The 14612-nt window shown below is 45.2% G+C and overlaps 1 protein-coding gene across 1 annotated transcript in view; it reads right to left on the reverse strand.

Moving 5' to 3' along the window:
- Nucleotides 1-14612, reverse strand: part of DYNC1H1 (dynein cytoplasmic 1 heavy chain 1) — a 2031190-nt gene that overhangs the window by 1937353 nt on the left and 79225 nt on the right. Inside the window, exon 9 of the mRNA XM_069637760.1 lies at nucleotides 209-388. Within this exon, the coding sequence (XP_069493861.1) occupies nucleotides 209-388 (180 nt within the window). The remainder of the gene's footprint in view (nucleotides 1-208; nucleotides 389-14612) is intronic.

Raw genomic sequence — 14612 nt, forward strand, 5'->3', positions numbered from 1 at the left:
GTACATTATTGCAGGTTTACTCAAAATAACCTGAACACGTATGCAATGGAAAAGCATACCGACATTAGGTCATTGCAGGGGCACAGTAAGCATAAGTAAATCCATATGAAAATCCACAAGGCTGAATAACCAATACAGAACTAAACCTACAGAAAAAAGTTTGAAAGTCAGTACACTTAAAATGTCTTCGTACATTTGAACTACTTACCTCCATATCAAGTTTATTAACCCAGATGGGCAGGTTGGAGTAAGAGTGAAGGTTTAAATCATCTACTGCTTTTTGAACACGGTTTAGAATTTCTGAAAAGGTTTTGTGTTCGTACATGCACGTCTCCAAGGATCTCACTTCCAAGTCAATTTTTTCTTCAATTATTAGGAGATCGTCCACCTAATAAACAAAATAAACAAATTTAAAAGTCATTTGCAGGCAGCACAGTGCCATAATCGATGCATAGTTCCACTTTTATTCAAATTGCTTTCTGCCAGCCTGCCCAACCAGTTCACATGGTGCAATACTGCAGTCCCCAAGGACCGAAGTTCCCGTAGACTCCGCCCACTTCCAAGAAGTGAAGAAAAAAAATAGCTTTGCATCAACAGAGCTTCCAAATTAGTGAACCTTTTCCTCTCGCAATAACTTCTGCTCAGTAGTACAAGCTGCTGTTCCAGCCAAAGGCAATGCCTGCAACACTCTCCCCAACCCAGTCTCTGCTCAGATTATGTGCACTTATCACTGTAAATAATCGGTGACAATCTGAACCTTAGTTTCAGAAATAAATTAACGTGGGTGTGGGTAGTTATTGAAATGTCAACCATCGATTCTACGCACATCAGTTTTGTGCACAGTGCAAGTAATGATTATTAGTGGTGTACAAGGCCATCGTCTGACTCTTCAACAAAAAAAACCCTGTAAGCCTAGAAATCATTTTTAACCTTATATATGACATAACACAACCAACTTTTTCTCAATTTCAGGAATTGCCAAAAATAAATTGGGTGCATATGCTTGAAAGATTAATCTATTATTAAATAATGCACCCCTTGCTGTGAATGGAATATCAAAACCACATTTGCATATTTTTAGAGATGTCCTTTTGATTATTAGGTAGATTTTCATGTACAATATTCTCCATCTGCGAGCTCCCCAGCACTTTACGCTGGACTACTGAAATTATTTTCCCGAGTGAGTGGGAACCTTTTTCCACTCACTCACTCTTTTAATCTGTCTATGGAAAACATTTGTAGCTTGTATACCGGTTAGGACCGATTTTCTATACTCTGGCCTGATGGACAGATGTATAGAAGGCCAACCTATATTGTGACAGGGACAACTCTGGGGATCTGTAGCCAAACCAGTTCAAGATGGCAGTGAAGAGGGTCTAGGCTAAGTCTCGTGTGGTGTTGAGCTTGTAAAGGGTCCACAATGAGTACACCCAATGGCAATCATAGATAACACTTAGACAGTATGAATACAAATATTTATTTATGGCCAAATATCACGAACAATGACTACAAACAGATAGAAATATCACATAACAATAATAATAGATTACATATATACAGTCACTGGTTGAGGGCATAATACAAATCAAAGCCCTGTAAAAAGGTCCTTCCCCAAGTTGTCTGGAGCTTTATGCACAAAAGTTCAGGAAAGTTCCGGCAAAGTTTGTCAAGCTGGATAAAATGCAGGTAGGGTTACAGTGAACAGTTCTAAGGGTTAGAGGACAATGTATTCTAACTAATAGAAGTGTTCCCAACTTTCAGAATGCTTGCACCAGCAAGCTCCGGTAAAACCAATGCATATTAAACGTTTTGTAAAAGTTATGAAAAAATCTTTTAAAGGGAGTTTAGGGGCAGGTAAGAACTGTAACTTACCCTCTACCCCACTGGCCCCCATACTTAGATACTCCCCCAGACTTATCAGGTCAATGCAAGTGGGCCAGAGGTTGTTTTTCCTGCCGTCAGGCGCAGTCTTCGATTTGCAGGGGTTGCCGGTTCAAGCTGATCTCCTGTTGGGGTCTTTTGCTGGATTAAGGACTCTTGGATGAAGAATGCAGCAAAACTATATGCAGGACCCCTGTCAAGACTGGATTCGGTCAGGTAAGCTGTTTCGGACCGTGGTCACCACAGCACAGCGATGCAAAGGGCCTCACTTGTCGAGGTCAGACTTTCCCTCCTATATCGGGTCCCCTTGAAGTTAGGACTCTGAAATTTCGCTGAGGTAGGTCTCGTAGGACAAGCTGAGTATTCCCCCAAGTGCCAGGCCGCCATTTGGAACGCTGATGTCAGTAGCACAATAGCCAAACTCTGAGCTGGTCCGCCACAGGAAAGTTCCGGGACACTTCCGAAAGCTGGCTCTTTGCAGGGTACCGAAAGCTGGTCTCTTCACGGGTCTCACAGTTGGACAGGCGTCTTGGCTCCTTCAAGTTACTCCAGGACCTCTGAAGAATGGGTGCAGGGGTCCAATCAGGACCACTGATGGGAATGCTCATGTATATCACTCAGACACACTGAAACTAGTTTGTGGATTGGGACCAGACAGTGCATGCCCACATCCTGCCAGCAAACACATAGCCGTCCAGCAGTCCGGGAAAAAAGCCTCCGTTTTCCCGGGCACTGGAAGTCCATATAAGGATTTTTCTGGCCTCATTGGCCAGGTAGAAGACTAAAGAACAACATGGCCAAAGGACAAGCGAAAAACCATGTGGCAAGGCCATGTTGGGACACTAGCCACAGTTAGTAGCCAAATGTGGTAAACGCGGTGAGGCAAACGAAAAGCACCAAAAATTGGGAAAAAGGTCACTGCTGCCACCAGCTTGTCCATTTAGCACACCTAGAGTAACCAAAAAAACGCCGAGTGTTATTGTCTAGGGCAAAAAGAAAAGTGTACCCCATTGTAAGATGCATTGAACAATGATAAAAGTTACAAGTGATAACTAGTTACTAAAAGTAGGAACAAACGTTGCAAGACTAAGGGAAACAATGTTTCCCAGTACTGACAGCCTGAAGGACATGTCAGTTTCCCCATAGCAGATGAGCAAAAGACAGTGTGGTGAATCTTATGGCTTCACTGCGCTGTACAAAGTACAGGCCACTATCAAAAATAAAAGCAAAAGTTTGGGGGTCCATAAAAAGAGAAGGAAAGGTGCAGGAAAGAAATCTTTCCTAACAATATATTTTTCTGGAGTCATCCTTTCCTCCAAGTTCACAGTATCGGTCATTTACTTTTGCAGCACACATCACTATGTGCAGTGTTGCTGGGGGTCCTTTGGGCTTTCCTATTATTTTCTGTTATTTTCCGTTTGAGAATACATTATCAAAATATTTTGCATCCTTCCTGTCTTTGTATTGTGAGATGAGCACACACTACCTTATGTGAAGTGCTGAGGGGTTACAACTGTATCCCCTTTCTCACTGCTCCTGTAACTTTTTGTTTACAATGACAAGCTAATCTGAATGGCTGTGGCAGTGGATATATTCTACCTACTTTTGTGTAATTTTTACTCCCAGCCTGTACTCACAGCCACAGTGTTGCACAGAAGGGTCACCACTGACCCTGAATGGTGCCAGTTTTCTTTTTTCGCTAATTCAAGATGGCTAGTCCTTTCTTAGTCCTTCTGCCATGCAGTGACAAAAGATCTACCCTTTAGCAGGTTCTCATTCCACCACAAGGGCCATGCTGGTCTTTGCGAGACAACCACTTGAGCATCCCACTCAGGTGTTGCTCGAGACCACTGCTCGCTCGGTCAGCCACTGCTCTGTAGGGTGCATATTGAGCTTTGCATTTGGAAATATGAAAACGCATGGTGCCAACATGCCGAGAAGTCTTAACTTTCCTGACTTAACTGCGATTATATGTAACATGGAATTTGAGCAAACAGAGCTTTGACTCTTTCCTAGGACGGGTAAGCCATTGCCAATTTTGAGCCTAGTTTTGCTCCCAGAAATTGTTTGCTTTGGCTGAGAAGGCGGCTTGACTTTTAGTTCATTGAAGATCTGACCATCTCCTGCGTGTGCATTAGGCAATGCTTTGCGCTCGCACCTATTAAAAGCCCATTGTCCAGATAAAGATAAATTGGGATTTTTCTTGCAGCACAGGTGTGCTTCCACGACTACGATCACCTTGGTGAACACACAAGGTGTCTTGTCTTTGAGAGAACAAGGAATATTTAACAAATTTAATTTCTTTAACTGGTCTGGTGACATCTCCATAATGGCTCCCTTCAGAAGCAAGGATTGAATTTATTTCCTTTTGGAATAGTGACAGATTATCTGGCAGTAGTCTGCTGCACTTTGGAGGAAGGTTGTGCAGTCTCTGTAGAACCAGGACACAATATCACTCCTTGACTGGACAGCAACTACGTGTCTGGTGTTATTCCCTCCGATGCTTTAGCGCATGATGTTAATGGGCCCGCTAATGGGGTGACAAGGGAGGGAACCAATACTGTGAAGTTATGGTTTCATGGACGAGCCTGGCCTCCATCAAGTTTGCATTTTGGGAGCGCTGAACAGTATACCATGTACTGGTAAATTCCGGGCAAGAACTTTGTAATGTCTGGGAAAGGCGCTGGGGGCAAAAAAAAGTGATACCATTTTCAGAGGGTCCCCTATGCTGGAACAATGATTGTAATTAGCCTTCTCCAGTGTGACATACTCTGCCTTTCCAAAGAGACGGGTTTCTTCCACTGGCATACGCAACAGAGTTGCCTGTGGCTCTGGCATGAAGCGCGAGGTCCATAACCATGCATGTCTTTTAATTATGGCCTTCAGGTTTTAAGCCAGTCTCAGCTAAAACTAGCTGACTGTTGGTATCGGTTTGCACTCATTGAAGACACTATCATGACTTTTTAAAGGCTCTGGGACATATATAAAAAAATCATCCATTTGATCCCACTGAGCCCTTTTAGATCTTTTGTGGTGAACCAGAAGGAGTCAGACTTGAGGAATTAATTTCAAGAGTGTTTATTTAAATTAAATGGAAAAATATCTCCGTCCCCATCGCTAGGAGGGATTGCCCTACCCATAAAATGGACTAAAAAGGTGCTCATCATATGTTGAAACAAAACAAGTCCTCGGTCCAAAAACCCATCCGCTATCTGGCCCCATCATTTTTAGGAACAATTTAAATGTAAGCCAGAACCGTTGCCTCTTAGTTCACGCTTCGTATGGCCCATGTTACTTGGATCTCTCTGGAGATCACACTTCAAAACAATGTTCCTCACAGTTCAAAGAAAGGTTTTCAGCTATTTAGGCTCCTCAAGAAAAGATGAGATTTACACAAAATTAAATCTTGCAAATTCTTATAGTGGAGAGACGACAATTCCCTTAGTCCTTCTCCACCAACTTGGTAGTTTCCTTTCCACTAGTTAGGTCTTGTACATACTCATTGAACGCTGCAGGTTCCCTTCTCCTCACAGGTTGGAAAAATAAAATCACTTAATTCTCTAGGGCTCTCCAGACCCCTCAGGCTCCGACTTGTTTAACTTGTATGGTTGTATCTTTGGCCTCTGCCAATCTTCACCATTCAGAATCCTAGGGCTCCCGTATCCCTCGGTCCTTTTCTCTCTTCAGGCACCAGGCGAGAGTTTCTTTGTGGCTGGGTGCAGCTCTAGTTTTGGCACCCTTTTCATGGAGCCATGAGAAGAGTCAACATTGCTAGTCCGATTCTCATCACTCATCTGGTCCAGCACTCTGGTAAAGGTGACTTCAAGGAACCAAATCGTGTCTCTGGAGAGCCAGGAGGAGGCCATCAAAGTGTCGGACGGATTTGAACTTGGGAAGAACATGCACTGCATGATGGCTCCAAGTCCTAGAGTATTGGGGTATTGCAGCCCTGCAAGGTCGCAGAACAAGGTAGGATGGCTCAAAATGCGAGTCTTGTTGAGACTAGTGGATCTCACCAGCCTCTGGGTAGGAGTCGATGCGTTCAGGACCCCATAGTGGATTGGAAGGAAGGGTTACAACAAGCTCCCATTACACAGCAAGCTCTCTGGTTGCTGGAAATGGTTTCAGCCGTCTTTTCATCATGTTCCGCTTCGGTTTTAGCTCCAGTGGTCGACTTTTCGGCAGCTTTCAGGTACAGAGGTTTTTTTTTTATCAGGAAGTACAGCAGAACTTCTGCATGCTCTCCCTGCTTTATACAGCAAGAGGCGGGATGGCTGTCCAATAAGGCCAGCCAGCCCCCAACTGGGAGTTATTTCCGTTCAGGGAAGGTGGAATATAAAGTGCTTCAGAGTTGGATTCCTCCCTCGCTTCCCGCCTTCTCAAGACACAGGAGCCTGGGCAGGGAATCCATGCGAAATACAAAACTTTCACTGATATCGTTCCCACCTAGAATGGCAGGGAAACACTGCACCAACAGCAAGCACACAATCAAGCAAAATGGTGGCCCTTCTGTGCATTACCGAGGATGAATTATCAGACTGAGTAATGAAGACTGAAAGCCCATCGAAAGGATATTCTCGGTTGGGCCTCTGGCACCCAAAAAGATGTAGGATGCCATGAGGCCGAGCAACCTAAAAAATAAATAAATAAATAGGCCAGGAGACGTGGGTATTTGGAAATTTGGTGACCATCTGTAGAATATCTTGAGCCCTCACCTTGGGTGGCGAGCTCTTTCCCAAAGATGTATCCAGAACAGCTCCGATGAACTGGAGTCTGAGGTGGTGTCATATGGGACTTCTTGTAATTGAGGGAGTAGCCTAGTCTGTGAAGAGAGTGGCAGGTGACGTTGAGATGATCCTGGATTGGTTTGGGAGAACGAGCCCTGATCAGCCAATCGTCCAGGTAGGGGTAGACGTGAAGCCCGTCCGCCCTCCACCCCCACAACCCCCCTCTTCACCATCCCCCCTCCTACCCCTGCCCCCCGAAACTCGCTGCCACTACCACCATCAGTTTGGTGAAATCCCTTGGGCGGATGTCAGCACGAAGAGCAGGGCTCTAAATTGATAATGAGAGCCACCAACTGCGAACCTCTGGTATTTTATGTGCTTGAGATGGATTTGTACATAAAAATAAGCATCCTCAAGGTCCAATGACACCATCTAATCCTGGAGTTGGAGGGCCGGGAGGATTTGAGAAAATGCGGCCATCTTGAACTTTTCCTTCCTGATCAACTTGTTCAAGTAGCTCAAGTCCAAGATGGGTCTCAGTACTTCGTCCTTTGTGGGTATTAGGAAATATGGGGGAATGCCATCCCTTATTCCTCTCCGCTACAGGCACCAGCTCTATAGCACCTTGCTCTAGCAGGGATAACATTCCCTGCACAAGGAGCGGATCTGGAATCTTCAAAGAGTGGCTCCCTTGTGGATTGCACGGAGGTCACTGTTTGAAAGGAAGGCAGTACCCGTGGGCTATGGTTTCCAATGCTCAAGCATCCAAACTAATGTCTCACCATTCTTCTAGATGCTGAGACAATGTGCCCCACACTGGTGGGTTGTGACTCAAGACAGAGGTTTTGAAGCAGCAGATGGTACCTCTCCTTTGTCCACCACAAGGGAACTTTCTTTGGCCTCTTTCACCAGCCATTTCTCTCACCCTTCCAACTGAGGAGTAGTAGCGAAATGATCTAACCCTCCAAGTCTGTCCACTAGAGTGAAAAGGCTGAGGGTGCCCAACAGCAGCACCTAAAGATTTGGCTGCCGCCTTGGAGGTCTGCAACTTCTCAAGGCTTTTGTCATCCTTGTTGCCAAAAATGTGAGACCTGACAAAAGGCATGTTGGAAACTGGATTGCACATCCGGTGCAAAACCAGACTTACGCAACAACGTAAATCTGTGTATAACGGTGCTAGTACACAAAACAAAAGAGGTGATGGCTAGATGGTTTGGAATTAATCCTAACCACTGGCATTGCTCTGGGAAACCCTCCAGACCATCGTTCTTCGCCTGCCAAGCCATTAGAGGAAAGACCAAATACAAATCAGGCTTGGTCCCACCCCAAACAGTGCTAGCGGCCATGGCTCTGCTGATGCGGTCAGCAGAATCCAGACCTGACTGAAGAAACTCGCACATAGCTTCTTTGCCATCTCTAATTATGGCAAATAACCCATCTCTTCAATCCACCCTCAGGAATGTGCTCTGCCGCCATGGAAATTCAGTCCCATAGAATGAATGTAAATTTTGCAAGGGCACACGTGGAGTTGGCTGATTTGACTGCCATACTCCCTGCAGAAAATACCTTTCTTGCCCATCCATCTACTCCTGTTGTCCCTCCCTATCTGAGGGATGGCAGGGTAAGCTGCTTGCTTAGAAGTTGTGGTAGCTGCCTGAACCACCAGACTCTCTGGACTGGGGTGTTAAGACAGGTAGTCAGGGTCACTACTGGAAGAGCGGTACTGTCATGATGCCTACCCCCGGGGACCCAGACCAAGTCCAGCAACCCCAGAAGCAGGCATCAAGTTATCCTAAGCAAGCCCAACAACCCCTGCTAGGGGATATTTGGGTCCAGTCCTGGCGCCTATGGCGCCAGGCTCATATGGAGTCAGTCCGGGCGCCAGGCTCAGATTAAAACTTACCTGATGCAGACCATGCTGCAAGAGCTCCAAGCCAAAAGAGGCTTGGAAGGGACTACTTTACTTAGGGACTATTTTTTACTCGGGCAGGGCTGGGGAGGAATACTTACCTGGGACTACTTTGGAGGCTATTTAAACCACATCCGACGAGCAGCACACTCTTCACGTTATTCTGCATCCAGCAGCGTAACGCTCACCGTGCCTGCAAGTCTGCATCCAGCCTTCTGCCATGCTCACTTCGAGTTTGGAGCTCCTAGAAAAAGGGAGAAAGAAGGAGAAAAGGTTAGAACAAGAGCAATACCTTTAATCCTTACCTGAATTCCCGATCCATCGCGTCTTCGAGCTGGAAGAAAGTAGTTATTTTATGCGCGTCGCCTCGCCTGCTGCAGCACCACGCTGAACTCACCGGCCTTCGCAGCATCTTCACATTCCACCGCATCCTCCTGCATGTTCCCGCCGCACTCCGGCACCTAAGGAGAAGACAAGAACAGCAAGGTGAGCAATGGGAATACACAGAGGAATATCAGTTACCCCCCCATAGACTTACCAGATTTTACCACCGGTGGTACAATTCCTCTTCACGGGTCGGCGCAGCTTCCACTACATCTTCGCCGAACACCGGCCCCTAAGAGGAAACAAAAGGACAGCAAAGTGAAACAAAGGGACTAACAAGGGGAACCCTCCTCACCACAATAGGCTTACCTGATTTTACCGCCAGAGGTATTATTCCCCAAGACTTCATACTTTCTCTCAGCGCCTGAATAAGGGAGAAAGCAACAGGTTACATATTGACATTATTTTATCGAACTGTGTTGGAAAATACAAATCCTTACCAGAATACTACCGGTTGCCACGAGGAACTCTTCATTAGGGTCAAGCTGCAAACTGCAAGGAATTGGACAAGAGTGAAAGTCATTTGAACTCTTACGAACTTTATACTTGCGGCGTCTTGCCGGGAATCTCGGAGTCAATATTGTTCTGGAACTCACCAATTCCTTCAAGCCAGTGAAGCAACTGGTTATCAATGCGCCCCTGCGCTCAATGCCGGATGGAGGGCTCATCTTTTCAAACCATCAGGTGAGACTATAAGAGGGGACATCAAAGGTGATCTGTGGGGAGAACAGTGTGGGTGGGGGGATTTATGCTCAACTCCATGGGTGGTTAATTCCCTTTCTCCATTTGCAGAAGAATATTCCTACGGGCCAAGCAAACGAAGCTAGGTGGGCCAGTCCAGTCCGTCATCTCGGCCCTAAGCGTCACATTGGTGGAGGCCGCAGCTGTCCAGTTCCTATCAACGCTTATGTGGGAGCCAGGTGAGCGTAACGGGTACTTCTTGGTCACATTTTTATTCACAGCCGGATTGGTTTCCGGCATCTCCCAATTTGCTGCCACCCATTTTTGGCAAGCATTGTGGAAAGGTAATACAGGATCTGACCGAGGACCCTTATCCAGGATGTCTGTCAGATCATCCTGTTCAAATGATAACAGAGGCCAACTCCACCCCAATTATTCCACTACCTTGGATATAAGCTGTCTATATGACGCATCAGCATGCTCCCCAGACTCTGGTCTTCCAAACCCTAGCTCAGGTAAGGTGTCCATCCCACTGGCCGTCTGCAGATTATCAAAGGTCTTTCAACCTGAATTCCTCAGAGATTAAACTTTCCAGCACATTTGGCGTGCCAAATTGGAGGCCAAATGGAGCATTGTTGTCTGAGGGTTCATTCTCCTCATATTGATTTAAGTGAATTAAAAAAGTCCTTCCTTGGTAAAGGTACATACGTTTTTTCAGGCATCAAGGGTTTGATGAATAGTGTATTTGACGCTGGAAGAGCAGTAAAAACTGGTTTTAATTTAATTTTATTTTTTTTTAAAGGCACCATGTGTTTTGATGGGGCACTCGACGTCGATGGCGCAGCTGGCGTCAATGGAGTCGACGCTCTCGACCTAGACTTATGCTTAAGGCTCGATGGATCCTTCGATGATACGTTATCTCATTGAGGCCTCGGCGGCTCTCGATGAGGATCAGGCATTCGTACCGGGCTCGAGGGCATGCAAAATTTAGGTTGAGCCCTTTCCTTACCAGCTTCTTTGGAAGGCGCAGTAGGAGCATGGCTTGCCTTGGGTTTCTGCTTTTCAATTATTTTTAGCATCTCTGCTCTAAAAGCTTCCCATTCGGCGGCAGTGGTTTTCTTTGTGGGGCAAGATACTCTCTCAGGAGAAGTGTCCAACGATTAAGGCGACCTATGGTGCCCCTTCTTGGACTTCGACGATGAGGAGTGCTGGGAGCCACCCCTCAATCTCAAACTTTCTTCCTCTGAGTAAAGTCGCCTCTCAACTCGTCGGTGAAAGGTTTTTTGGTCGGGGTAGATTTGGGGTTTCGACCGATCGCCAATCTCCACTTTCGCTCCTTCAGAGCCTTTCCTGTCATCGACTGCCACTTGGACCAGTCCAAGGTCTTATGCTCCACCGCGAGACAACAAATATATATGGTGTAGATCGGTCAATGACATTTTCGAATAACAAGCTCAACACTTCTTGAACCCGGTCTTCGGGGTAGTCTGACGCGTATGAAGTAATGAAGCGCGCCGTATTTCTTGAAGTGATAGCATTTGCCGAAAAATAGAACTGAAGCCAACAGGCCCTGTGCGTGCTATATATCCATTCGATGAGATAGTCCTCGAGATGCAGGCCTTCGAGGGACATAGAGTCGACCGCATCAACACACAGCGCACTCTGCCGAAAAAGAATTCCGAAGCAGAATAGTGAATAACAAAGATGGGTAATACGTGGGAGGACACAATCCATTCAAAAGGGCATACATTGCATCCCCAAGCACTCCGCAAAAGGAGGGGTGTGCTGGCTCACATACAAAATGTAAAGGGGACGAAAATCCCCCTTTACTACTTGGGAACAGTAGTTTATCCAAGTATACGAAAGAAATTATCAGGGGAGCCCAAAGGGGCAACCCAGCCTAAACCCAAAAGTTACAGGAAACTTTAACTCCAACCATACACCATCGCACCAACTAAACTGCATAGAGGTAAGCAGGAAGCACACCTGAATGCCTGGTTCACACCCCAATTTAAGGACCTAAGAAAACAAAAAAGAAAGCTTCAAGCCATTTGGCGCAACTTACCTCCTGGAAACAACAAAGCTAAACTAACCCAACTATCCAAGCTCTATAAGAAAGAAATCATCAACACCAAAAAAAATCTATTCAACGATAGAATCACAAAAGCCAAATCAAATACCAAGGAACTTTTTTCCATCCTTCAGGAAATGGCATCCCCCCTTCAACCAGTAGACACCACTCCCAAGGACAAGACATAGTGTACTAACATACAGAATGCCCTTTCTAACAAACTCACCACCCTTCAACAAAAAATAACAAAAACAAAAAAAAAGAACTCTCTGCCCCTCTCTGATCAAAAAGTACCACTGCCTATCAAGCCCAATACGATCCTTCCTTTCAGTTTCAAAACTATCTCCATTATTGACACGGAAAAAGTCATTCTCTCCTTGAAACCGTCCAACTGCAAAGGTGACAGCTGCCCAGCGCAAATAATAAAGGACACGGCCAGGGACCTAGCCCTTTTTATCTCAAAGCTGATAAATTCCTCTTTTAAATCCAACACAGTACCTACCAACTTGAAAGAATCTTGGGTCCTGCCCCTACTCAAAAAACAAACCCTTGATCCATCCATCCCAACTAATCATAGACCTATCACTACCGTGCTTTTCCTCCTCAAAATTAGAGTGGCCTACCTACAAATCCAGGAATACCTGGAAGCCAACCACCTGCTAGGCTCTCGGCAATCTAGTTTCCACCCCCTTCATGGCAATGAAACAGCCCTACTAGACCTCAAGACTAAAATTGAAGAGCTGAAGGATAGTGGAAAAATGGCATTGCCACTTCTACTAGACCTGTCTGCAGCCTTCGACCTGGTGGATCATGCAGTCTTATGCAACCACCTGAAGTTCGCTGCCAACTTCACAGGAGAAGCCATAGCATGGGTCCAATCCTTTCTAGCTAACCGACTATGACAGTCTTTTCAACTTCAACCTACACGGACCCTATCCAAATAACATGTGGAGTCCCACAGGGCTCCTGTGTCTTACCCACCATGTATAACATTTTCACCAAGCCATTGTTTGACAAGTTGGACAGACTGGGCGTCACCTACACAAATTACGCAGATGACACCCAGATCCTCATACCCCTTTTGGGCAACCATGAAACAGATCTGGCTTTGGTGAACAAGATATACATCCTCATTCAGGCATGGATGGTGACCCATGGCCTCTGCCTGAACGACAATAAAACTGAGCTACTGCTCCTCGGATCTGACACTAATCTTAAAAAAAACTACCTCCAAACTACGCATCCTTCAATATTGACAATATCATCACATTTATGCCCGTTGTAAAAACACTAGGTTTCTATCTAGACTCCTCACTAACCCTAAAAAATACAAGTCAGCTCCCTCGCCTCCACTACAGCCTACACCTATAAGTTAATCCGCGCTGCCAGACCAATCCTCTCCAGGGCCAGTTGTATCACCTGGGCTAACGCTTTAATCATGTCCAGACTGGATTACTGCAACGCCTTGTAATCTGGCGCTAACAAATATGTCACTGAAACTACAACGACTACAAAATAATGCCCCAAGAGCAGCACTGAACGTCCCAACTAGAGTCCACATTACTAAATTCAGGAAAGAGACCCATTGGTTAAAAATAAAAGACAATCCTCCTAAAAACTATATCCATCACATCTAAATGCCTAAACAATCTAGCCCCTTCGTACTTAGCGAAAAAAAATCTAGGAGAATTACGACCCGACCTACCAGATCCACTAATTCATTCATGCTCGAAACCCGACGGTACAAGCTGTCTACGGCTGGAGGAACTAGCTTCCCAGTCAAAGCTGCGCAATCCTGGAATACACTACCAATCAACCTCAGGCACCCTCTACCTTATGCCAAATTCACACATAATGCTATCAACTAGCTCCACACCAATGACTTATAACTTTCTCGGCTTCTTTCATTACCATTCCACCCTCACCCTCCACTTAGACCATGTTCGCCACGCTCCTCGACTTGCACCTTTGACCAGCTAGATCTTGTATTATAAATTGTATTATATGGTGCATTCACATGTATATACGCACCATAAATATAAGCAATGCCCAGTCTGTATTATATACTGTATTAGATCACACTGTACTATATTGTATTATATCCACTTGTATGTAACTGCTTGAGACTGGCACTGTAACTAAGCCTCGAGAATTCTTGTACTGCTGCGCCCGTCTACCCAAGGGTTTGGTGCGCATTACTAAATGAACAAACAAACTATGGAGACATAAAAAGGTCACCCATCACATTTAAAAAAATAAATTAAAAAAAAAAAAAAGACTGATGTGCAGTGGAGCGGGGGAGAAGAGCGATTCCCACTCGCCTATGGACAAGGTAAAATAGTTACAAAGTCCAAGCAAAAAGTTCTGGGGTGACACAGGTCAGGATGATTTATCACAAATATGAAAATCTTACTTAGCAAATTGTCTAGTATTTCTTTCCCTCCCAAGCCTTACAAGTATTGAGTTTTACAACCAGGCAGGTTATACATTTAGCTTAAGAGCGTGAAGGGTCTGACTAGTAACACTAGAAATATATCAAAACAGTGGTGTACTTTGCATCTCATGTGTAACTCTACAATAAAGAGCATTTTTTCAGCATACATGTCTAGTGTATGCTCTGCTGTGTATTGTGACTAACTGTACCTCACCAGCAGCTAACCTGCCTCCCTTTAGTAAAGCCAGACTACTCCGCCATAGCAACCAATAAGAGTTTGGCCTAACTTCTTGGTTGGAACATGTACAAATCTCCTTAATAGCTAATGGCTTAGACCTCTGCCTTGCATGACCAGTATGTGGATACTCTAGAAGGAATACACAAATAATCAGTTTTCCTGGTCAGCAAATACTTTCCAAGCCATACCTTTCACAGAATCAGGAAAATTAATATCCAGAATAAGATCAACTCAAACTGACAAAAGAACTTGATCCCTTAAGGCAAACTATCAGAATTTGTTTTGAG

Source organism: Ambystoma mexicanum, chromosome 14, assembly GCF_040938575.1.
Source record: "Ambystoma mexicanum isolate Mex_15411 chromosome 14, UKY_AmexF1_1, whole genome shotgun sequence".
Lineage (NCBI taxonomy): Eukaryota > Metazoa > Chordata > Amphibia > Caudata > Ambystomatidae > Ambystoma > Ambystoma mexicanum.